At 42.0% G+C, this 25,886-nt stretch overlaps 1 protein-coding gene across 1 annotated transcript; it reads left to right on the top strand.

The window, feature by feature from the left end:
- Window positions 1-838: 838 nt before the first annotated feature.
- On the top strand, window positions 839-7,103 carry sox19b (SRY-box transcription factor 19b). The gene is made up of 2 exons (XM_050067121.1): window positions 839-1,873; window positions 4,952-7,103. The coding sequence occupies exons 1-2, from the start codon at window positions 1,215-1,217 to the stop codon at window positions 5,211-5,213; spliced, it is 921 nt and encodes a 306-aa protein (XP_049923078.1). The 5' UTR covers window positions 839-1,214; the 3' UTR covers window positions 5,214-7,103.
- Window positions 7,104-25,886: the final 18,783 nt, after the last annotated feature.

Genomic DNA, 25,886 nt, shown 5'->3' with positions numbered 1-25,886 from the left:
ATGTACTTTTAAAACATTTAAACTGGCTGAATTCTGGGCCACTAGGCACAAATGTAAAGTAGGCAGCAGGCCGCACTGTACCTGATGGGCTCTTAATCACAATAGGATACACACACAATGCAGAATTGGAGGAAGTGGAGGTCAACAGGAGCCCTGAAGGGGTTACTCTGGCCTCATTATAAAGACATCTGATTGCTTTTGTAATGGTCTACATTACATTAAATACAGGATGTTTTTTTTTAAGTTTTAATCACTGTTTTTTTTTTTTAATTCTCATTTTAAGCTTGCTTTCTATGGAAATGTATATTTGCAATAAATGGAAAATCCACAGACTTTCATCCACAGACAAAAATTGGATTCTCCAAAATTCTAAATAACTTTGTTGATGTTGCCTTTAATTGCAAAATACAATGTGATTTTATTAATGACGGAAGTGATATGTTATATTACTTTCTATATATTTTGTTGTTTCAACTTATTATTTTTTTTAATGTAGCTTAGTTAATTTATATATTTAACTAGAACTTGTGTTTTGTTTGTCTGATGCAGTACAGCAACAGAATAAATATATTTGGTTAAATAAAAGCAGTGATTTTTTAAAAACACGCTCTGTTGGTGGAGAACTTTGATTAAATGTGAGCCGTCTCATCAGGTAGTTGATGATAATTGAATGTTAAGACACTTGTCTCCCAGGAATGCCTCCCCTCTCTCCACCACCGTCATCAACAAGTGTCTCGCGCACCCTCGGAGCCTTTTCAGTTGCAAATGCATGCGCACACACACACCGCAGCTCTGCGCTCTCCCATTGGTCCACAGCCGGCTGACTGCACGAGAATAGGGGAACTTTTGGAGTGAACGGGCAGATGAGTTCAGTGTGTGAGTTGGCCGACTGACAACAAGTGGTTTTCCGCTGAGAACTATTTCACAGCTCGGAGGAGAGGCAGCTGCTCAGTGTCTTCAGTGTGTTTCACTAACAAAGTAATGACTGACACTACCGCGCTCAGCTTTTAAGAGAAACCTGCTCGTCCGCTGCGGTGTTTGTGTGTCCCGGATGAGTCGTGAGTAATTAGTTGATTTGCATCACCCGGCGCTCCCGGTTCAATCTGCAGGGAAACCTGGCCACAAGTCGCCAGGTGGACGGCGACAAAGGCTGCTGAGTGCTCAGCGTTTCAACTTCTCTCTAACTCACCATAACTTTCCTACACCTGTCCAACATGTACAGCATGATGGAGCACGAGCTGAAGCCGACCGGCCAGCCACCTTCTCACCAAACCACCCAGGGAATGTCACCGGTCACCGGCAACATGACCGGGAGCATGGGCAGCAACGGCAACTCTCACCCGAGCTCCAAAACGGCGTGCGCACCTGGAGTGGACCCCATGGATAAAGTCAAGCGGCCCATGAACGCGTTTATGGTGTGGTCCAGGGGACAGAGGCGCAAGATGGCTCAAGAAAACCCCAAAATGCACAACTCAGAGATCAGCAAGCGGCTCGGAGCGGAGTGGAAACTCCTAACCGACGCCGAGAAGCGGCCTTTCATCGACGAGGCCAAGCGGCTCCGCGCGGTCCACATGAAGGAGTACCCCGACTACAAGTACAAGCCGCGCCGCAAGACAAAGCCCCTGCTCAAGAAGGACACTCAGGTGGGCAAGTACCCGCTGTCAGCCGGGAATCTGCTGGCGGCGGCGCAAGGCCAAGGTGGCAGCCCGAGGATGGACAGCTACGGCTGGGGTCCCACCGGGGGGTACGCCGGCATGCAGGGCGAGGCGCTCGGCTACACGCAGCAGCTCCACCGGTATGACCTGTCAGCTCTCCAGTACCCACCTGCGATGACGGCGGCGCAGACGTACATGAACGGAGCCAACTCCTACAGGTGAGTGTGTGGAGCCCACAGGAAGTTTTGCGGACAGGTGTATAATAGTGTCCACTTTAAAACTAAGATTTGCGTAAAAACTTATATGGATTTGACGCATTTGGCACCTTTTTAATAACGCTACTATGGAGGCCAATAAAAGGCCAGCACTGCTAAATTTGATTGTGGTTTTCATGTATTTAATTTCATTGTTTAATATGCTGGCCGATTTTGATTAAATCTTACTAGGCCTAGATGCCTAATAATAAAAAGAGATTAAAAATCCCGAACAAGGTCTCCAGCATGTGCCAGCGCATCCACCTGCGTCACACACAATCTGGCGCAAATTTTTAAAACAAATTCTATTAAAATGTAACATCTGAACACAAGGCACCAGTAATTCATTGACCTGAAGATGGCTTCCTCAATGAAATGAAACGGATAAAATAGTGTCTGTGCTTTTAAATGACAATCACAGAGAGCATGCGCAGAGATGAAATACCAATGAAGTTTATTTTATTTGTCCAAGCCACTACCTCTGCAGTGAAGTCAAAAGCAGTTCAAAATGCAGAACCCTTTTCTAAATATACTTCCTTCATGAACATTCGCACAATTGTTTTTTAGTTTTTAGTCAAAGTTTGTGACTTGATGGTTAGTTCACAAACTAAGAAGCAGCAATAAAGCTTTCACTTCTTTAATTCTTTTTTTTTTTTGACAATATCTGATTAGAGTTTGGACAAATGTGAAATAACACAAACTAAAGTGATCAGAAATGGTCTAAAAATCCACCCTCAGTCTACAGAGTGGCTGATGTGAGATGGCACTCAGAAGTGAGACTTTAATCAGGTGGAAATGTTGAGATAAAGTACATTCAGTCCCATTGAGTCACTGAGGAACACGGCCTACGATGGAACAACAGGCTTCAGTCTGCTGCCTACTTGTTATGCGTGTGACGCTCTGCTCTGGGCTGGGTCCTGCCCGGAATGTTGATCAGGATGACTTGACGGTAGGAAGGACGGCTCTGTGTGTGGTCCTCTACCCACAATCCCCCATTCCTGCTAAAGCATTGTCCCACTTACACTTCTGGGGTCTTTGCCTCCTGCCTTCAGGTCTCCTACCCCCCCCTCCCCATCCCCAGAAAGTACAAAGACTTTGACAAATGTGAGGATGGATGGAATTTTTTTCCAGTATCTGATCATTGGGTCCTTTTTTTGACTGATGACTCTACTTCAGTGTGAACGTTTCAGACATCTTTGTTCTCCAGCAGGTGGAATCCTTTAGAGCTTCCCCTGAGAGACGTTTTGATGCGTGTTATCAGCTCGTCAGGAGCTTTGAGTCATGTTTGGAGGCCAAACTTGTCGATGCCCGTCCCGTCCTGTACTGAACAGTAACAAACAATATTAGCAAGTTTTTTAAGTGAGAAAGAGATCGGTCAGAATCTCTTGTCAGCTGAGTCTCAGAAAACTTGGATTGTGAGTTTGAGTTTTAAATTCAAATAGTATTTTTTAAACAAATTTCACTTTTTTTGTTTTTATATAATATAAAACTCAGGGCAGGGCCGTATGGAGAAAATCAAATATCGCAACATTTTTATCAAATACCTCGATAGCAATATTGTGACGATATTTTAGGATAGACTTTCGGTGCTTTCACAGAATATTTCCACAATGAGACTTTTGATAATTAACCATCAGTAATGTGGATATGATGACTAAGTGGCTAGAGGCAATTAATAAAGCAGTCCAGAAAATTACAGCACTTTACTGTAATTCCTTTAAAACCAGTAAAAGACAACACTCAAGATATGCCAATATCACAAATCTAAGATTATTTCTAGTCTCCTATCAGGATATTAATAAAATATCGACATATTAAAACCATCTGAATTGGATGCGATGTTGTGTGTTGGCAGGTGTCTCCACAGCAACACTAAAGTGACACATCTCCATGACTCTCCCCTCAGTCATTTGGGCATAATGAAGTCCTGTTCTCCCATTGTGTCTCCTGTTGTCCTGACGCTGTGTTGACCACATGAAGGATTTTATTTTGGCTGTCTGATGTCATTTTTTTGGTCCTAAATATGAGGATGTAGCTGACATGCTCCAAGGCTCTATTACTCCGAGCATGTTTCAAGTAGAATCATCCATCCACCCATGTTTGAGTGTCTGGTCCTGGTCATATTGTGGTGGTAGTAGAGCAGCTCTAATGTCCTGTTCTGCTATATTGGTTTATTTCTCTTAAAGTGACAGTTAGCCTTTAAGTTCTTATTCTTAAGACTTGTGTAAATGTTTTCATCACCTGATGATGTTGTGTCAAGACTCATCACTGTACCCTACGATGAATTCACTTGTCCTATGGCAAACTAAAGTTTTTGTGCTCAGACTGGTGAAAAGCAGAGGTGCCTGACTGTGATAGTATTGTGGTGGTGAAAAAAAGTACGATTACAAAATACGAATAGTGAGTGATAACACAAATTACTTAAAATTGTACTCAAGTAGATGCAACTTTCCTTAACCTTTGAGAGAAACTTAAGATTCTGCTTCAGTTTAGATTAGGATGTTGATGACGGTGATTTTACATCAAAAACGTAGCTTCAGTGTTGTTTCATTTAGATACGGTTACAGATCGATGTGTTTAGTCTGTTGTTTTGGCCAAAGCACTCGGAGCTTCCTTCCCCTTAGTTCATTAGTTTAATGCTGCTGATTTGGGACAGTGGTTGTCTTCTTGAGGATTTAAATATTTGGTCTATATTTTCAAGTTTATTTTAATCTCATAAAAGAAAACCAGGTGTCAAAAATTGGAAATGAGTTTTGACCTGCTTCAGCATTTATACCTGCAGCACATTACAGATCCACTGCACATGGCACATTCTCTACTGCAAAAGTGCAGGACAGGGGCTTGATATTGTGTGACTTAAGTGCAGCAAGATGAAAGACAACTTATTACTGCAGCAGAGTATCATAGAAATCGAAAGTCATGGGAGAAGTTTTTGAGATAAGTCTGACTTCTACATTTATATGGTGCATGTATGGTCTGATTTCTCCCGTTAATCAGGCGTCTAGATTTCAATTTTAACTCGTGTCATCTTCTCTCCTGCAGCCCCATGTCATACAGCAGCAGTCCCCAGCAGCCCAGCCCCGTCACCATGTCCATGGTGAAAGCAGAACCAGTGTCCCACTCGCCTCCGACGGGAACGCCCAACCACCACCGCGGCCCTTTGCAGGGCGACCTCAGGGACATGATCAGCATGTACATTCCCGGACCAGGAGGGGATGCCGGCGACCCCACGGCAGCACAGAGGGGCTACACCAGCGTCCAGCAGCACTACCTCACCGGAACCGTCCCACTCACACACATCTAGGACTGGAAGTGGGAGTCGTGGGGGCGGGAGGGTTATCTGAGTGGGAGGAACAGAAATGCTCACGATGCACAGCTGGCGGGACGGGAGATGGAGTCGGGTGTTGGGAGTGGGGGGGTGGGCTTTAGACTGGCAAAGCAAAGAGACAGAAAACGTGAAGGAAAAACCACTTTTCCCCGCATTCAGTAGTCTTACAGTCCCAAAAAGCTGTTCTTCTACCTCTTTGGTGCCACATGAGTTACACACACCCACCACCACACGTACAGAGCGGAGACTCCTCCCTGCCCTCCACCCTCCAGCAGACTTCTCTCCATGATGGCTGCAGTGAAGACAGGGGCCACGTCTGTTTATTGTGTACATATAAGGAAATGTCTTTCTCTGTCTTTTTTTTTTGTATTTTAGAACTTATCCATAATGAGTCAAAAGACCCCTTTAATACCACTCTAAACACTTGCGACACTGGCACTCATGACACTTCCACCATACCCAGTAGGTGCCGGCAGACTGGTCCAGTTAGCAGGTTTAGTCTTCCACAGAGCCAGTGCCCGCCGCCGACACAGATGCACAGATGACCTGCTAACCTGGTCGACGGATCACAATCTCTCAGCCGGTGACGGACGAATCACCTGAGCTGAATCGCTCGTCGTCGTCCTGATGTGCGAGCGGAGCTGGAGAGCAGCCGGGTGCCGGTGGGGATCATGGGAAGGAAATGCACAACATGAACGACAGAGCTGTTTTTTTTTTTATAAAATGAACTCTTTGTGCCTTGACTTTGGTTTAGTACTCTTGTGTTTTTTATATTTTATTTTTAACTGATGAAATCTTGTTGGATGACACGGGAAACACCTGTTGGACAATCAGCACCGCATCCACGGGAGACAAACAGAGCACACTGGCTTCTTTGATCTGTGGTGTCGCTAAGAACGGAGAGCCATGCTGGTACATTTCAGCAGGTCTAGTGTCCTCGGTCACACCACGTCACTGCTGTTTCTGCTGCCTGTATGAGTTTTATTCACTATATTTAGTTTTAGATTTGATCTTTTGATGTAAATGATGCATTGTTCTGGCAGCATCCTGAGTTGTCACTTTGCTCTAGGCAAGATATTGTTTTTAGGCTCTTTTCTTCCAGTAAGTGAATGAAATTTAATATGAAATGCTACATTTCAGTTGTTTTATTCCAAATAGCAGATTAAGACTTGCAAGTGATGTCTTCCACAAAGTGCACTGGATTGACAAAAGCCCGTCCAGGCATGTTTTTTTAATGACCTGTTAATTCTTTGTGTTTTTACTACCAGTAAAGAGAATGTATCAAAATGAGTTTCACATTCCAGCTTTTACCTGTGGGTAACTCTATCATTATATAAAGTAACAAGTGCTTTTAATCGTGGTTCTCTCAATCTGACAGTGCTGTCATTTGTCTATTTTTCTGTCTTAGCCTGCTGTCTGGTTACTAGTGCTGCTATGGACCTAAAGGGAACTTTTATTTTCAGCCTACAGAAACTGTGAATATTGAATGTGGTAGATGATTCAGACAGTTTTAACTTTGAAGCATTCCATTACTAACTCGACATGCACTGGAAACAGATGCCTGACTTATTTTTTTTAATGGAAAAAAAGGGAGAGCAGTTTTATTAAAGTAATGCGTGAATGTTTACATTGTTACCCAAGTGTTTAACTTTTATACTGACTCGTATCTCTATTTTTTAGAATGAATTCTCTTGTATGTAAATGCTGCCATATGCTAGAGTTACTGTATGTAGCATTCATGTAAATAATGTATACATTTTTAGGCTCTTATACTAAGAGTCTTGATTCCTTTTTTATTAAAAAAAAATCTTTTGTTATGGCATTCATGACAATATTAATAAAAAGTACAAATCCTTTTTTCATTAATGATGTCACGGTAAATGTTTGTGTACTTTTAGTTCAGCCAAAGAGTGAAAAACCTTCTCACACCACAACAAAAATACATTAATTGGCCACTTTATTAGGTCAACAGCTTTGCCACAAATGTGGCCTTTTCAAAGCTTAGAATCATTTGACGAAAAATCTAAGTCCACGTCCACTCAATAGTTTTTATCTAAAGCTTTCATCAGCTGATGGTGTCTAATAATCTGAATAATGTTCAGCTGTTCAACTCTAAGTTGTCTATTCGTGGTCTACATATCGAGAGGTGTTTTGTGCATTCACAGGGTGTCTGCAGGTCTTTAAGTGTCTTAAATTCAATTAGTATTGGGCCTTAAAAATCATTTAGTAGTCTTGAATTTGGATTTGTGACTGCTTAATTGCCACAAACATCTGATCTTTTTTCATTTATAAATCTAATTTTGTTTTGTCAGAATTAGTCAAGCTGTTCTGTGTCAAAGTCCATATCTCTAAAATTACAAATCCTTAAACCTAACACTGCACTCTGACACCCATATTCCTATATAAAACTGACCTTCTCATGGAACCACATATAGGCTACTTGTTAGCCTTATACATACCTGCAATGCTTGAATAAGCAATGATTTGTCCAAAAATGTATCTTTATCTTCTTTTGTTTTATTAGAAATTATCTTAAAAAGGTCTTAAAGAGCTTTAAATTGAAGTGTCTGACACCTGTTGACACACTGAGTCATTAACATACATGAGGAGGCAGAATATTAGAAACAACTTTAAGCACACACAGAATGCAGTCCATCCCGCAATACTCACTACAAACTCAATAACACAGAGTTGACAGCATCCACCAAAACTGAACATTATAATTTTTATAAAGATACAATTTATGGCTGAGCCATTGTATCACAGGTGGACCTAATAAAGTGGCCACTGAGTTTAAGTTGTGCATATTTGTTGGCTATACCATTATTGTTAGTTTTATCCCATGAAAAAGCATTTAGTTGATGCAAAGGATTTGACAAACCAGGCTGTTGTTTCAGATCTGAATTAATTCTTAGCATTGCATTAATTCAATTGACAACTACTTCTGCAAACTTTCAGCTACAGAAACCATTCAGATGTCAAAATGTTATGCCTTTTGAAGACAATTATGCTTGTGTTCAATGTTTTTCTACTTTTTATTCTATTTAAAGTATGGAGCATTTCAATTTAGCTTCTTATTCTGCCAGTTTTACATTTTAACTCCATGTTTTTCAACAGTAAAGTCAGTGTGTTTGAGCTTTCATGTCTTTCACTTTGTTTAATCTTTCTGCATTTTCAGCAATGCCTTTGGATTCAGCTGTCAGCGTTCACACGCATTTTAGCAGGAAATGCTTTTCCCAACTTCCGTGTGATATAAAAATAAGTTACAAAACTTTTTTGCTACAAATATTTAAATCATCCCAACAAACATCAAATGTGCTATATTTTTTTTATTTATTTTTTTTGCTAAATTGTGATTATTAGTGCATGGTATCCACTTGGAAGTGCAGGTTGATTTGAAAAGATGAATGCAGACTTGTGTGGTTAATTACAAGACAGTTTTTACATCCCACAGAAATGAATTAAAGTCAGTAGTAGGGCAACTATTTAAAATTCTAAATCAGATCAAGATGAGGATCAAACTGATTAATGTAGGGCTAAAGTGCATGGTTTTGAGTACATTTCTCCATATAGTCTCTTTATTGTTTTTAAATTAAATGGGCAAATTGAAGATGTATTTTTTCTGATATATTTCTCACAGTTTATTATTATTGATCCTATTAGCCTAATCTGCCCATTCTCAATCTAACCACGGGCTTTACAATCTCCTCAGGTTATGTGCGTGTCACCAGATGAGTTTTGCTGTTTCTCAGCTGTTGCTTCAAACATGACCTCACCCATCCGCATCATTACAGAAAATAAGAATGGCATACCAGCAATCAAAACCGACCTTTTTTTTCACTTTCACAGCGTCTTCACAGGCGGAGCCGTCAGCTCTGCCCGGGGCCACTCAGAATAAACCTGCGGACAAAAGTGAACATTAGCGGGGGAACACGGGTGTCTTGCCGGGGTGGGAAGATGTGATGGGTGAGGGTGAATGGGGGGCGGCAGTCTATAGTGCCTGGAATGATTTAAAGCTCGATTATTTACTTTCTTATCTTTACCCTCTTTTAAAATTCACTTTCCCCATCGCCCCCTCCTCCTCCCTTTCACTCCCCTCCTCCCCCACGTCTCTCCACAGAGAAAGCGGGTGGATGGCCCGTTCGTAATTGGCCGTGTCGGAGGCGCATTGTCCGAGGCTTTTCAGGCCGCAGGTGCATATAGTAAAGCCGGAGTCTCCGCTCCTCCCCCGGGCGTCTTTGTTCCCTCTCCCCGCTTCCCCCACTCCCCCGCCGGGCAGAAAATTAGGGCTGCTTTTTGGGGCTTCGTCCTCTGGCTTAACCCTTTCACCGACCGCCGCCTTTCTCATGGAAATGGGAGAGAACCCCGCACCGGCTAATCGGTCACTGAGGGGAGGGGATAGGAGGGAGAGGAGGGGGAGAAAAGATGAGGGCACCAGGATCAACCGGAGGAGGAGGAGAACAGATGCAGGGGGGTCGCTGTAAAACCAGTAGCTTCTCAAACTATCTCTGAATGTGAGTTCACAGGTGATGATGATGATACGGTACATTTTAGTTAGGTTAGTATTTCATTATGAAACTTGTCTACAGATGGGACAGTCGTGTGTATGGGAGGATTTCTAGTGATAACCCAGCTGCCATTGTCATGTTTATTCACTGTTGTATCAATGTAATACACCATGTTGAATTACTGTTAAATTATGTTCTGATTCTGAAAGATGACTCAACATTGATTTCACAATGTTGTTCTATAAACTTCAAATGTTGTTTCAAAATTCTTTCTGAAGAGAATTTTGCGAACTTTTTTAGAAACATCACAATTAAACATTGTTTCAATATTGCTTTAATGCTGAGACAACAACTGACATCATTTCTGCCACATTTCAGCGTTGAGGATCGGTCATGTGTGAAATTATGGTAAAATCATAGTTTCACTTTTATCCAGGCCTGTTACAACACAGTCTCAGAAATATATGTAATGGAGACGACCTCTTAACATTAACATTACATGGTAGTGGGCATGAAATGTGATAAAATATTGTGCTGAAAGCACAAAAACAATGCAAAAGTTTGTAGAGAACTGTCAGTTTTGTTGCGAAACATTTCCATTTACGTCAGGTTACGTCTTTTTCAGCTTTTAGGGAAAGAAAACTGCTCGGTTGGGTTTAGAGAACCAAAAAACATAGTTAACTTTAGGAAAACATCATGGGTAGGGACAAAATAACTACGTAGGGATCTTAAATGACGTAAACCCTTTTTCTTGCACAGTTACACAAAGTACCCACATAAAGTAGCTACTTTGGGTAGTTACGTAAAGTCTGTAGAGTTGTGTAACTACGTTGAGTTTTGGTTTCATAGGGAACACGAACAGCAGTCTCCAGGTGGTGGTGGGACTGGGAACGAAATATGTTACAATTACTTGCTGAAAACACTGACAATGCCAAGTCTATTACGAACGGTTACAGTTTTGTTGTGAAACAGCTGCAGATACGAGAGGTTTAGGGAAAAAAACACTTGGTTGGGTTTGGAGAACAAAAAACAGACTAGCTATTTTTAGGAAAAGATCATGGTTTTTGTGAAATTAATTATGCAGGAGTCTTAAGTGAGGTAAACCTATTTACTTAAGTACTTGCATACTTGCATAGTTATGTAAAGTACCCACGTAAAGTACTTTGCATAGTGAAGTAAAGTCTGTAGAGTCGCCTAACTACGTTGAGTTTTGGTTTCACTCGGGACATGATAATGAGCTGACAACACAAAAACAATGCCAAGTCTATTACGTACAGTTGCAGTGTGTTGTGAAATGGTCGCAGTTATGCCAGGTTTAGGGAAAGAAGGAACACGGTTGGATTGAAAAACAAAAAAATTACTTGGTTAAGTTTAGAGAAAACATTGTGGTTTCGGTTAAAATAACTGTATGGGCTATAAGTACCTTGTAAAGTACTTTGCGTAGTTATGTGAAGTCTTTACAGTCATGTACCGATGTGACTTTTGGATTCGCACGGGACACAGACAGCGATCTCCTGGTTGAAAGTCCATGTTTGTTTGACCCATCCACCACCCCTCCCACCTGCCCATATGCTGACTTTCTCACTGTTTATACTCAATTCCTGTGTCAACCATGAAAAATAGATCCTCATTGACTTTGCATTGGCACTGTTTACTGGTCACCATGTCATGCAGTGTTAGGACTTTGTGCTCATTTCATGTTTTTCTTAAGAGACCAGGCTCACTATTAGATATACTATTCCTTCCTGGACCCCCAGAACCTCTTATGGAACTTCCTGAGTCCCTCAAGAATCCCTTAAACCTCATTAGGAACCTTTGAAACAATTTCAAGGACTCATGAACCATATAGACACAAAGAAGGGTTCTTCAAAAAAAGTTTTAACTGGGGAATCAATGTAACCACCTTAAAAAAAATCTTTGCAAAGAACCAGCGTGGGTGCAGTTAATTTGATTTTGTTGTAGAATTATTTTTTTTAGATTGTACTAAAGCATGGAGATATGTGGAACATGTACTTTGTCAATAATTAAAAGTTCTAACAGCATCCTTTAACCTGTTTTGGTGTACAGCGTATTTAAATACAGGTTGAATTTGGCAGAGTCCCAAAGCAACGCTTCTCGCCCTGTAACGGAAGTTAGTGCATATATGTGGGTTGTTTTGGCTGCGGTCCATGGGCGGGGAGGGATGGGGTAGGGAGAGGAGTGGGTGGAGAAGGGGGTGGAGGGAGTGTCAATGGAGGGATTTTCTGGTCCAATACATCCCATCACTTAGCAACAAGCAGTGAGGCTTCAACAAGTGGTTGCCATGGATTTCCTGAGAGTGACTTAAAAGTCTCCACAAAGAGCTGTGGTCAGCCCGTGTGTGTGTGTATGTGTGTGTGTGTGTGAGAGAGTGTATGCCTGAGAATCAGGTGGTGGTTACCAACAGGGTTTTTTAAGGGCCAGTCGGCATTTACTGTGGTGACACACAATCTAGTCATAACCTCCATGTTTCTGCAGCGATTGGATTTGAATCCCTGCTCCGCTGCTGCGAAGTTAATTTATGCTCGCTCACTGGCAGGTCAAGCTCTCATTCACTGGCTGCTGTTGTCTCTTTCTTCAATGAACATTCCAACAAGTAAGAGGAGGAATTAGGAATTATATCAACACAAAAAGACAGGAATGAGTTTGGCAACACTGCTCCAGGAAACCACCACTTCAAAAGCAGTCATGGAAACGCTGTCTGGATTTTAATGTATAGTACCTGCTGCATTCCTGCAGGAGCCCAGACACAACTCTTATCTGCATGCTTAGCAGGGCCAACACCCTCTTATATATACACTCATTCACATAGAGATGTAAATATGTGAACTGAAGAGGTTTGGATTGTAAAAATGACAAAAAAAAAAAAAAAAAAAGCTATCAAAAACCTAAAGTAGTCTCAGTAGATGCCCATGTAGAGCTGCTCATACACACCCATTTGTATTTTATCCTCGTCATTGTTGCATGTACTTGCATGGTTCTTACATAAACTTGTTACCTCACAACTGGGAACCCAGATCCTGCACCCTTCCAACCCATCCCTTTACAGTTATTTGATGCTGAACAAAGTATGCAAGAGCAAGCCAATTTGCAAAGATATACCAGCCTCCAGTTATGGGTGTCCACAGGAGGAGTTATAGTTGTTGACAAATACATTAATAAACACATAAGTGAGGCATAAACCATTTATTAATCAATCATATACCTCTTATACTGTACATGTGAAATGGGGGCATAAAGTAAAATGTCAGAGTCTGTTGTAAAAGGTAAATAGACAAGGTTTTTGTTTTCAGTTATGAAGTAAATGTTGATTGCATATTGTAGTGGCAATGACATCATCAGTGTTTAGATTGGTTCCCTATAAGCCTCACTTTCACTCTGCAATTCTCTTTGCCACTGAGTACGATCTCTCGGAAAATGAACGCTCGAGTTATGGCATTAACATTTGTGAAGTCTAGAACAGTGGTTCCCAACCGGTAGGTCGCAGGTCCATTCTGAATGGACCTGCGACCTACCGGTTCATAACAAACACACATTATTTTTAAGAACAGCAAATTTCCCAATCAGAGCTTTTATTTTGAAGTGTCATTTCCTATAATATAATGGTGGTCATCAGCTTATCATGCTGACATTTAAGGCATTTAAGGACCGCTTTTTTCATCAGTGTCTGAACCTGGAAGTCACTGCCCAAGAGCCGGATTTCGACTACTTCGGAGTGAGACCCAGTTGCATGGCCAAACGCAAACATGCCGCCTTAACTTATTATTCTGTGTGGACTTTGAACTAATGACTAAGGAGAAATCTGGATCCCGTGGCTGGACCAATTGGGAACCACTGGTCTAGAAGAGCTGCAACATTAAATCATTTTATCCCTATTCAAGTTGGTAAAGCTTATAGTTAGGGCTGGCTCAGACTTGCCTTGGACCAGCCCCTAGTTAGGCTGATACAGGCCTAGTCTGCTGGGTGACCCTTCTACAATACACTGAGAGCCTTCTCGTCTTCTCTCTCTGTATGTCACTAAATTGCCTTTTTTTTTGGAGCCTTTGTGCTCCGCTGTCTCGCAGGTTCCCTCAAATCACGGCTACACCTGGATCGTGTGTTGTGGTTACGCTGCAGCTGTGGTCCTGCCTGATGCCTTCTACTACTGCTATTATTATGATCATACTTATACTATTATTATGTAAATGAGTTATGTAAAAATTCACCCCCCATGCAGTTGTCTTAAATGAGGAAATAAACTGTAGAGACCAAAACCATTTTTTCGACCAGGCTGTAAACATGTTAATTACTGCTGTTAAGCTGGACATTTTCACATCAGGGTTCACTCTTAGAGACAGCCTCAAGTTACCATTAGAGGAACTGCAGTTTTTGGCACTTCCACATTGGCTTCATTTTTCAGCCTCGGGGGTTGCCGCTTGGTAGCCATCCACAGTCACCAAAGAGTATCAAATTTTGTCTGTTTCCACTTTAAAACAATAGTCAGGTGTCCATGTGAACATTTAAACAGGCTTTGCTTGCTGTAATTATTCCTCCCTTACTGGACATTAAAAGATCCATTATTCCTAAAGCTTCCAAAGGTCAGCTGAAGTTTACATGAGGCCTAAGCAGAGTGAGTCACACAAAGTGAGTGGGTGTCGTCCAAAGTTACAGCCTTTTTAGCACTTAATTCCCTCTTTTGTTACTATCCTTAAACCGCAGCTCAACAGGAAAACACTGCCCTGGGAAACACAAAGAGTGCTAGCTATTAATATAATAGCATATGTTTGTTTTTTGTATGTGGGTACATTTAGAGCCACTGGAAACCAAAGTCAAATTCCTGGTGTGCCCAAACATACTTGGCTAAAAAAGGATTTGGAATCATAAACCTCTGATCAAAATGCTCTCAGATCTGAAGGCTTTTCCCATCGTCCTGTCTTTGTGAGGACACGTGGCCCTCATACATACACTCAAAAACATGCACACCCTCCTCCACAAGTGGTTGGGTGAGCTACAGTGCTGTTTCCTGGCACGCAGGTGAAGAAGTGGGTGGCTGCTGTTTTGGCAGCTTGCCACGTCAGTTGTAATGAACGTCACCCTGAACACGAGATCAACTACATTTTTGAGCGTGCAGCTGGTGGCATGCAATACCTGGGTGGGACTGAGAGGGCACGCACACGCACAGAGCGAGGCTGAGCGGTGCTAAAGGTACGATAAGGATCATTGTTTTGTCTAAAAAAGCAGAAGTCACATCCTCCAACAGAGCAGGGAGGATATGTGCAAACAACAATCTTCTACTAAAAATACATGTTTTGTTTGAGTAGACTTTCAACCACAGAAATTTTTACTGAAAAATGTGTTAGAGTGAGCAGTGGGCCACAAAAGACAACAGACTTTGGGGTGAGATTCAAAACTGAACCACTCTTTTTAGAAATGGGAGTTTCCTCACATCAGTCTCTGATTCAGACAGACCACCATGATGGCCAGCAGGGCTGTCAGCACATACAGGCCGACTACCACTAATAGAGGGAAGTGTTTGCTAAGCCATGAAAGACTGACTGACAGGTAACTCTAATGAGGTGTGTGTGTGTGTGTGTGTGTGTGTGTGTGTGTGTGTGTGTGTGTGTGAGTGCAGAAGGTGTGGAGAGGCACACCCTGAGGTGAAGAGAAGGTGGATATGTGGGAGGAGAGCCTGAGTAAAGAAGCAGAAAAGCCTCTGTTTTCTATATTTGTGTAATTAAACATTTAACCAAATATAGTTAATGTGACCATGGGTGTTTGCTACGTTCATGAGGATCCACAGAGACAGAGAGTAGTAGCATTAGTATACATGGCGGTTTTGAATTAACAGAAACCCAAAAACATTCCCTGTGGTCTAACAAACGTACAGCATTTCCTCTGATGGCAGGGTTTTTTTATCGTTGGTTTGATTGGAGTAGCAGCAAAAAGCAAGCAGACCTACTAGCACAAGTACAGTTTGTAAGTACTTGTCCTTTACTTGAGTATTCATAGTTTATATTACTTCATACTTCTGGTCCACTTCATTTCAGAAGGAAATATTACACAGAATGAGAATCAGAAATGGTTTGTTGCTCAGTATGTTTCCACATACAAGGAATTTAACTTTGTAATTTGGGGCGTAACGGTTAACACAGTACAAAAGTATAAAGACATAACACCAAAGAAAAATAAAAAAAAAAGTACAATAAATTATGAAAAAATACAAGAATATGTAAAAAAATATGTCTGTTATTAAAGTGTCTATTACAGTTTTACAGTATACAGTTATGCAGCAACGTGCAAATTATTGTCTGAGGATGTAAAAGTTCACAGTATAAGTACAAGTAAGAAAATATGCGCAAGAGAGGATGAGATAGCATAGCCTGGTCTTCACTATGTGATTTTGGGTTGACTCAAACAAAACAAGACCAATGTGAAAGGAATGTGCCAATATCTTTGGTTGTGGCTCTAAAATGGTGGCTCAGGGATAGCAATTGTTACGGTCTTGCGATCAAAGACAGTCTGGGATAAAATTCTGACAGTGTCAAAAATATGGGATGCCCATCTCATAGTGTGACTGCTGTTACGACCTAGTCTACTAACCAACCAACAGAAATGCAGCATGAAATGACACACTGGCGCTAAACCCAAACAAACAGACAGATAGCAGCTTGCTAAGGAGCGCCAATAGAAAAGTGTGGGATTCCAGCAAAGAGGAAAACCCTGTGGAGTTGTGGCAGCAGAAGCTTTGCCTGTACGATGTGTCCTCCAGCTCTTACCATGATCACGTAAAGAAGGACGAAGCATGGAAGGAAATAGGGGCAGAGTTGTAGCTGCCAGATGAGCAACCTAGCAGCTAGCAAACACACCCACAGACACACCCTAGTATATAGTGCCCACAAAACTTTAGGTTATTTTAATAATGTGACCCTCTATGTCATGCTTCACCGTTGGAGAAGTAATAACCCATGCAGCATCCTTGCGCACTCAGTATGGGAAGCTATCATACGACGTAGACTGTGATTCAGTAGGCGCTGTCATCATACAGCCTCCATACATCAAACCTGATGCCATACCCAAGTTTATTAGATCCATGTCGCACAGTGTAGCTTGCACTAAACTTATATGATTGATAAAATCTCACAGTCTGTAGGAGGCTTAAGAAGTACGGGCAGCTGCGTGAGGCGAAAGATTTTGGCCCTGATGGGCTGCAGCTTTCTGCCAGAGGGGAGTGTTTCAAAGCATATGTATCTGTGGCTGCAATCTTTCCTGCTCATCTCAGGGTCCTGGAGGCACACAGGTCCTGGAGGGTCGGCAGATTGCAGCCAATCACCTTCTGTGTAAACGGAATGATAGGCTACAGTCTGCCCTTGTCCTTGGCAGTGGCAGCAGCGTACCAGATGATGGTGGAAGTGAGGATAGACTCATTGACGGCAGTGTACTTTATACTTCACTACATTTATCTGAAAGCTGTCATTACTAGTTACTTTATATTTTAAGATTTGATCTAAAATTCTATATGATAATATATAAAAAATACAAGGAAGATTAAACCAGATATTCCCAACCTTTTTGGCTTGTAACCGGTGGCAGGCATGTGGATAGATAGACCCCAGGTGGTGCTCAAGCACCTGCCATCTTGCTCTCTGTCTAGATAAGTGCAAGACATGTTTTTCTGTTTCCTTCAATAATTTTATATTTAGTTTATAAATTTGGCCCATGGCACCAATTCTCAACTGCACCTTAATGGACAGCCAGGTAACAACAGCTAAACAACAAGTAAGCTAGTCTGGTGTAAAACCACACCGTCTCCCTCCAACTCTCTGTCAGAGTCAGGTTCACCAGCTGCCTGGTGTGAGCAGAGACAAACACCTAATTGCTGTCCCTCTCTTGCATATCTTTATAAACCAAAACTCAAAAAATAAATAAATAAATTGAAATGAAGTTTACGTCTCCCACACAATAATTATCCATTTAAACATGCGGTTTGGTTCTGCTTTAACATGCTGTCCGCAAAGAGCACAGAGGTGGAGAGGAAGAGCGTGGAGCTGCAGCTGCTGCACGTGTCTGTTCCCTGGAATTCTTTAAGAATATTCAAAGCTTATTTAGGAGATAATTATCAGAATCAGAGCATGACTATTTGAAAAGAGTAAAGGAAATGATTTGAAAATAAAGTGAGGAGGAGAACAGGACGCATTTAGCCTGATTGTTACAACTTAACATAGACCTACTTTGTAGTTTTGGAGGGTAGTTTGGTTGGTTCATTATTTTTTTAATATAGAGAACAGCGTTTTTCAAATTTATGTAAAGATTTGTTGATTGTGCTGGTTATTTATTTTACAGAGCACTAAATGTAGAAGGTGAATGTGTAGCAGCTGTTAGGTGTATATAGTACAGATCTTGAGACACCTCACATGTAACCTTGGCAGACATCTCTTCCGCTCATTACTATGCACAAATGCACAGTACTGTATGTACTGAGACCTCAAGCAACCCTCTGGTGCTGATAGATTGAAACCTCCCAGCAGGATGTACGTTGAATGCAAACAATTTTTTTTGTACCAGCACTTCGTGTGGAAAATAAATAAATTGTGGAAGAGATCCCCTCTTTCCAAACTTGAGCACCTGCCCATCAAAATGTCTGTGCACGGCACTGACCAGTGGTGTAGTGGTGGGTATACTCTCCTATGTTTTCCAGTGGCTTTATGGCAGATAGGTGGGTAAACTGTAAACAGCCAGAAAAAGTAGAGGGTATACCCCACATACCTGCATATACCCTTCACTACACCACTGCTTATACCTCTACAAAATAGCAGTGCTAATTTTTCAGATTTCTTTGAGTGTTTAACTGTTTTACCCCTAAACCTCACATTTAAATAACTGTTTGAGGGCCTGAGGGGTAAAACAATCCAATATTTCACAAAAAACCCAAAAGGTCACAGAGAAAATCCACCAAAATGAATACACATGATATTCTAATGAGAAGAATATTAACCTCCTGCCTTTAGGAAATATATTAGGCCTATATAATAAACTATATAATATATTATATTAGGCCTAATATCAAATTTCCCATTGTGGCCTGGAGTTGGTTAAATAAGCCACATCTCATGCTCACTGATGGAGTGAGTGTTTCTCCTTAGACCTCCGTCAGCTGTTGGAGGTACATGTTAGTTTATCTGGAAGCTGGTGGATCTCACACACACACACACACACACACACACACACACACACACACACACACACACACACACACACTGCTATAACACATCACTATGAAATAAAAAAGGGGGCAAAGCGGAGCAGAAAGCCATAGGGGTTTATGGGAAACGTGGTCTCTAATTGGAGAAGCTAGCATTAAGAGCAGTAGAGTGAGATTAGTTATATCCAACTTTTTGTCATAGTTTTAATAAACAGACCAAGATATCATAATTCTAGGGACAGTTATATACTCAAACTGGAAATAAATACAGACCAGTGCAGTAGTGGTACAATGGTTGGGGGCAGAAGTACTGTTATCAGTACTGGCTGTCAAACCTTTCCGTAGCGTGCATGGCTGTTATTTGTGACACAGAAACACCCTGCATTTCTAGATGCTTTGATAAACAACCACACTTACCATGAACCACAGTGATTAAGCCTCATGAGCAGATGAAAGCAGTGTCGGCACACTTCATCTTCATCAGTGTTTCCATTCTCTGTCACCCAACCCCAACCCCTTCACTTTGGTGTATTCAGCATGTGTTTTGCAGGTAGCCTGAGATGGGATATGCAGCATGTTGATGACTCCGATATGAACAGCCCACACATGAAACTGATTACAGGTGCGATAAAGATTTAAAACAGGCACTATGTGTACAGTCCCTCAAAGCCAAACAACAGTAACTCTTACATCATTTCTAAAGTTAGTCATAGATGCCTCAAACGTCTGAACAAGCCTTAACCTTCCCTCCAAATTTTAGATTTGAAAGATACAAACATTTTCCCCCCATGTTTAAGTGTGGTGACGGGTCTCTTCATGCAGTATAAACAGGTAGCCGAAACTGCTCCATTCTATCTAGTTTACTTCACTCAAACTTGTTTTGTTCCTGTTTTTGCCCTGTTCCATTTCTAGTTTCAGGACAGAGTAGACCTGCTTATTCACAAATGAAAATAAGACTTTATTTGGGTCATATTTTAGTTTGAAGATTGGTCCTCAAGTTCAGGTACATATACAATAAAAAATAATGTTTTCTACAGTCCCACCAAAGATCTTGTTGTCCTTGTTGTGACTTACAAGTTGCTACTTGCAGGGTCGTTTCCACCCATTTTGGTGCCCTTGGCCCTCTGGTTCCCTTGAGGGATTCAGTTTTTTAAAAAACATTTAAATCGTTTAGTATTTTAGTTAAGTTCAACATGACTCAGCTTAAATCAGCGTCTAATATGGGTCTCAACAAGTCTGTCAATAAGCACCTTTAAATGCATACTGACAGTTTTTAACAGAGCTGAAGTAGACATGTATAGCTGTTATCCCCCGACAAAAACATCAGGATAGCCAGTACCAGTAGCCACTAAACATGCCTGGATTGGTCCTGATCTGGGATCTGTAAACTGAGTCGGGACATAGTTTCATTTCAGGGTGAATTTTATCATTTATTCTTTATCATTTCGTTAACTAACTACCATGTAAGTCCAGTTTAGAATGTTGTGATCTTATGATAGGTCGTCCGTAGCTTATCTACCTAAAACCAGCCCTGGCAACTTGCATTTGTTTTGCAATGTTTTGTGATAAAGTGGCAGGTGAATGTACTTTACACAGCATTACAACACACTCAAACATCTGAGAATTGTGAACTCTGAGCGAATTTGTGTTCCAAACTGCGTTACAACAGAACAGCAGAGGAGTGGCGAGCCTGGTCTGGAGCAGGAGGGAAGAAGGACCTCCCAAGATGAAAAGTGGCAGGTGATCGAGCCTAACAAACACACCAATCTGTACCATCTCTGCTTCACAATCAGATATGAGCCAGCCTGCGGCTACTCTGCCCTCCACCCCCAACACCCCCCCTCCCCCCCTTACCCCATCGCTCTCATTAAAAGCAGTTTTCCTTTCTTTTCTTTTTCACGAAATGCTGTTGTTGATCCCAGGCAACCAACCTGCTCTGGCCCTTCCCTGAACTCTGGCATGCACCCGTTAGGATGGTGAAGAAATGGTTGTTAAACGGTAAGTAAAATAGTCATGCAGGTGATGTAAGACACCCTCTGGCATCCACATTGAAAGCCCTAATCAACCAGCTCCCTACGATTTGCAAATTGTAGGGAGCTGGTTCATCTCCATCTTTTACTAACGTCACCCAAATGTTGTGAGTATCTAAACAGACCCACACAAAAGTTGGATCATGCTTTAGTTGCTATGAGTGGATATTGTATTGCAGAAGTGGATATTGAAGGGAAAAGTACACTTCACTGCCAGCTAGACTTCTATGCTCACAACACCAAAACAAAAGCCATGATGGGAGAAATGGAAAGTGACAACCCTTGTTGAGTCAATAACTGCTCATAAAGTACAACTTGTAGATCTCAGATTTTTAAATTGTTAAATGCAGCAGAAATAGCTGAAAACAATGATACTAAAAATGTTTAAATTAAGGAAGAAGCAGTGTATGAATTTGAGTGTGTTCCCAGTCAACAGCAACAGCAGCCTCTGCTGTCACAAGTGGTAATTACACTTCTTGTTGGAGTGGTGAAGGGTACCACGCTATTCTGACTGGAAGGAAACACTGTTTGAAGGGGAACAGACTGGGACAGGGAGGAAAGGAGACACGTCAAGCGAGGTGAATAGACTTCCCTTGTCGTGCACATGGCCAATCTGATTACCGTGACCGAAAACATCTGAACCCACAGCGCACTCATCAAAAGCCCACTGACTGAGTGACTGGCAACAGGTAAGGGTCTCGTCTTGGCAGGGGTGACGGGTCAAGCCGTGGCAACAGGCAGTTAGTGAGTGACGTGTGAATATGTCCCCCTGACGTTACCATCCACATCATCTTCTCACACCGTGGAAAATACAGTCTGATGGCCAGGGTAAACCAGCTGAATCTTTTCTTCAGCAGCTTTGACGGTGGGGGCCCTGTTCTACCCTCCCCCAGCTCTTCAACCATCTGCCCCCCTGTCCTACTGTCCCTCCTCCCCCGTCTATTCTCTGTCACAGCACCAAGCTTGCTTTCTCCCCAACAACAGTACAACCACCCAGGCAAGGCTACAGGTTCAGACAGCGTCAGCCCAAGAGTACTCAAAGCCTGTGCCAGCTGTTAGAAAGCTACGCCTGGAGAGGGCAGACATAGTGCTGATATCCTGCTTGGTTCCAGTCCCTAAGAAAGGACACCCAAGCACCTCCAATGACTACAAACCAGTGGTGCTGACTTCCCATCTGATTAAGTTCATGGAGAGGCTGATCCTGTCACACCTTTGGCACCTTGTTAAAACAATACTGGAGCTCCTTAAGTTTGCCTACCAGCCAGAGATGGGAGTGGAATCCCCATCTTCCTTCTTCACCTTGTCAATGCTCACCTGGATAGGTTAGGTAGTACTGTCAAAGTCATGTTCTCCAGTTTCTCTAGTTCATTCAACACCATCCGGCCTGCCCTGCTAAGGAGCAAGGTTGCCCCTGGTTTCCCGGATTGTGGACGTGAGTGATTGGCCACAGTATGTAAGACTGTCAGGCTGCATGTCTGACACTGTGGTGAGCAACACAGGGGTCCCACAGGAGACAGTCCTGGTACCCTTTCTGCTCACCCTAGAGCTACATCTTGAACATGTATAACTCCAAGTCCTGCCACCTGTGGAAGTTCTCAGACGATTGGAAAGGGGAAGAAGGCTAAGTAAAAGGGCATAGTGGACTCCCTCATTAAGTGATGTGAGCTGAACCACGTGCAGCGTAACACTGGTAAGAGGAAGGAGTTGGTAGGGTAGAAACCCCCCATACCTATTTCCATTCAGGGGGTGGATGTGAACAATGCTCTGAACTACAAGCACCTGGGACCTGGCCAAGCTAGACTGAGCGAAGAACACAGGCTGTGTACAAGAGGTACCAGAGTCGGCTCTACTTCCTGCAGAGGCTCCGGTCATTCAGTCAGCAGTACCATGCCGAGGATATTCCTGTCTGTGGTAGCTGGTTCTATCTTCTTTGCTGTCATTTGCTGGGGCAGCAGGATGGGGACTGTCAGTGGAAACAGAATCAACAAGCTCATCGGGAAGGCCGTCTCTAGCCTGGAGATGGAGGTTGATTCTTTGGTGGTGGTGGAGTCAGAAAGGACAATAAATATCATCTTCTCCACCATGTGCTGTTGACACACAGTAGCACCTTTAGCAGCTGACTACTACCATCACAGAACATCACAGGATGTTATTTCTTGAGGTAATCAGACTACATCCACACTAATACATTTTTGTTTTGTTCCACGTTGACGTCTAGCATCCACACTACTCTGGCATTTTGCTCCCTGTACCACTAATTTGATGCTGTATTTGTCGCCACCTTGACCACTTCATACTCATTTTACTTTCAGTAACACTTCCTCGTCGTCGTCAGTCCAAGCAAAGAAATCTTTGGTATTACTTTTTCGTCAGCTCTGTTTTCTTTTTGGTAACTAAGCAACCAATCACAAAGGAGACAATCTGCCTCCTGTTCACATAGGCACATGCATGCCTAGTGAAGGTGAATGGTTATGTGATATGTATTTTCAGGTATGTTCGTATAGCCAGAGATTCTTTCTGAAATGGTGTTGAAATGCTCGTGTGTAAAGAGATCGTTTTTGTTTTAAAATGCTGTTATTTAATGAAAACATTTAAGTGTGGATGTGTCCTCAGACTTTACAATTAATCTACCTCCAGCAGACACATGGACAGCAGAGATTGTGCTGGCTCCAGCCTCTGTTTCGGCTTTGTTCTGTTTCTCTCGATCACAATTAATGCAACTCTAATCTATGGAACATAATGTGCAATATTATGGATAACATGAACACTTTGAATTGACCAACCACACGAACCACTACTTCAGACTTCATATATTACATGTATAGCTAAGTCACTTCTCACAGGCTATATAACTGCACTGAATATGAATTGCGTATATTTTGGATTTACACCTTATTGATATTGTATATTTATACTCTCTCCTGCTTTCTACTGCAACTGCTGTTCAACAATTTCCCTTGTGGTAAAGTTCTATCTTATCTCTGACAAATAAACATACTGTTTCAATGCAAAGTCTAAATTTTTGATCTGCACTCATCTGCAGAAACAAACACTGCAAACTAGCTCCTGATAAGCACTACAGTATCATCTGCTCCCAAAGGTATCTAGTACAAGTTGATTTAGTTGTTAGTAAGGAGCGTCTTGCATCCAGTAATGTTCTGTTGGTATTATTATCTGATGTTCTTGGAACATATTTATGGACTACATTGATCTACACTGAGAAATAGACAAGAAGCAGCATGAAGCAGCAGGGGCAATCTACTAAAGCATGCAGGCAGCATGCTATCATTTTAATGGCTGTAGTTACAGTTATGGGTGTTGCTGGTGTAATTATGGCAATGGTCGTAACCATTAGAGCTGGGGTTGTTATGTTTACTGAAACTGTGACACATTGGTTTTTATGGGTGTAACACTAATTACATGAACTTGCAGGTGTTGTAGACAGATTTGTCAAAAGGTGTGGACTGAATTACTCGCAGTTCAACACAAATAAGAAAAAGGATGTGGAGGTGGCTGAGGACAAGTACCTGGATCTGCCATTGCCTCAGCTGTACTTTGTGTTAAGTGCATATTAGCAAATGTTAGCATGCTAAGATGCTAAACTAAGAGGGTGACCATTGTAAACATCACACCTGCAAACATCAGTATGTTAGCATGGTGTCATTGCGAGCATGCTGCCATGTTTGTGTTAGCATTAAGCTCAAAGCACCGCTGTAGACACATGGTCTTGTATTCATTTATATTTTCGTGCTTTAAGTTAGTAACATGAAACATAGTGTAAATATTGTAATATTGCAACATGGATGTTTCTTTTTCATTGCTTATAATTTATTACACACTAACAGGTACCCTGAAAATGAATACAGTTCTAGCCAACCTTGTTTTACCTGCAGTAGTTGTGCAGGTGGTAACCAAGTGGAAACCTTCGGTGCTGAAAAATGAGGCCGTCATGGAAGTGTCAAAATTGCAGGCTGTCACCATGTTTACAGCTTGGTACAAAGAAAAGTTTTGGTCACTATATTTCTTCGTTCATGACAATTGTATGGGTGATTATGTTATTAAGGTTTAAAGTTATGCGTAATTAAAGGTGTGGCTTATCTAAGTGAAAGGTGGGTGCCAGCCACTGACAAGCTGCTGCAACATCGACAGTGTTGGTTAGGTAATGAAGCATTTCGAAACCCCAGATTTGCATAGTATAGGCATAGCCGTAGCTGTTGCTATTTGAGTGCGTTTTCAGTTCATCAAAGCTGGTTTTAATGTTTTTGTCACCAAAAAAAGTCTTCAGCATTTGGTTGCACTAAAAGACTCTAAGGATATTCAGTTTTTCTGTTAAGCCTGTTTAGCTAGCTCTAAGCAGGTCCATGTCATTGGTTCGACAGCCCATTGGTTCGACATCCCACTAGTTCGACTGTCTGCGGTGCTGAACGGCTCGCGGCGGGCGTATGGTGCGCTGCGACCGGCTTGAGGAGGAGCAGGCTCACGGCTTATGTGTTTGTCACTTTCTTTTTCATTTTAACCCACACCATGATCTTTTCCTAAACCTAACCAAGTGGTTTTTGTGCCTAAACCTAACCAGACCTTAACCACAGGGCATCATGATGATTTCGGAACGGACTTCGGAACAATGAGTTTAATATGGTCGGAACAATGGGATGTCGAACCAATGGGCTGTCGAACCAATGGGCAGTTCCCCTCTAAGCTTTATGTTGCTAGCCAAAATTAGAATTAGCATTAGCATTATCATGGGTAACCACAGTTGTAGACGCACCATGCAAACCAAGCAGTGGCTAGAGTTACAGTTATCTCTACCCTCTCATCTGGTCACTTCTGGCTCCAATAATCCAAGATGGTGAAGGCCAATATGCCAAACTTGAGTCTTCAACATGAAATCCGCAGCACAGTAGATGACGTCACG

The sequence above is a fragment of the Epinephelus moara genome, chromosome 17 (genome assembly GCF_006386435.1).
Source record: "Epinephelus moara isolate mb chromosome 17, YSFRI_EMoa_1.0, whole genome shotgun sequence".
In the NCBI taxonomy this organism is placed as follows: Eukaryota; Metazoa; Chordata; class Actinopteri; order Perciformes; family Serranidae; genus Epinephelus; species Epinephelus moara.
This window is presented reverse-complemented; position numbering and strand designations above follow the sequence as displayed.

What these genes read in the sequence shown, in the direction of transcription:
- sox19b (XM_050067121.1), top strand. Translation starts at nt 1,215, where the DNA reads ATGTACAGCATGATGGAGCACGAGCTGAAGCCGACCGGCCAGCCACCT. An exon ending in AACGGAGCCAACTCCTACAG is followed by an intron (nt 1,874 to 4,951) that starts GTGAGTGTGTGG and finishes TCTCTCCTGCAG; the next exon opens with CCCCATGTCATACAGCAGCA.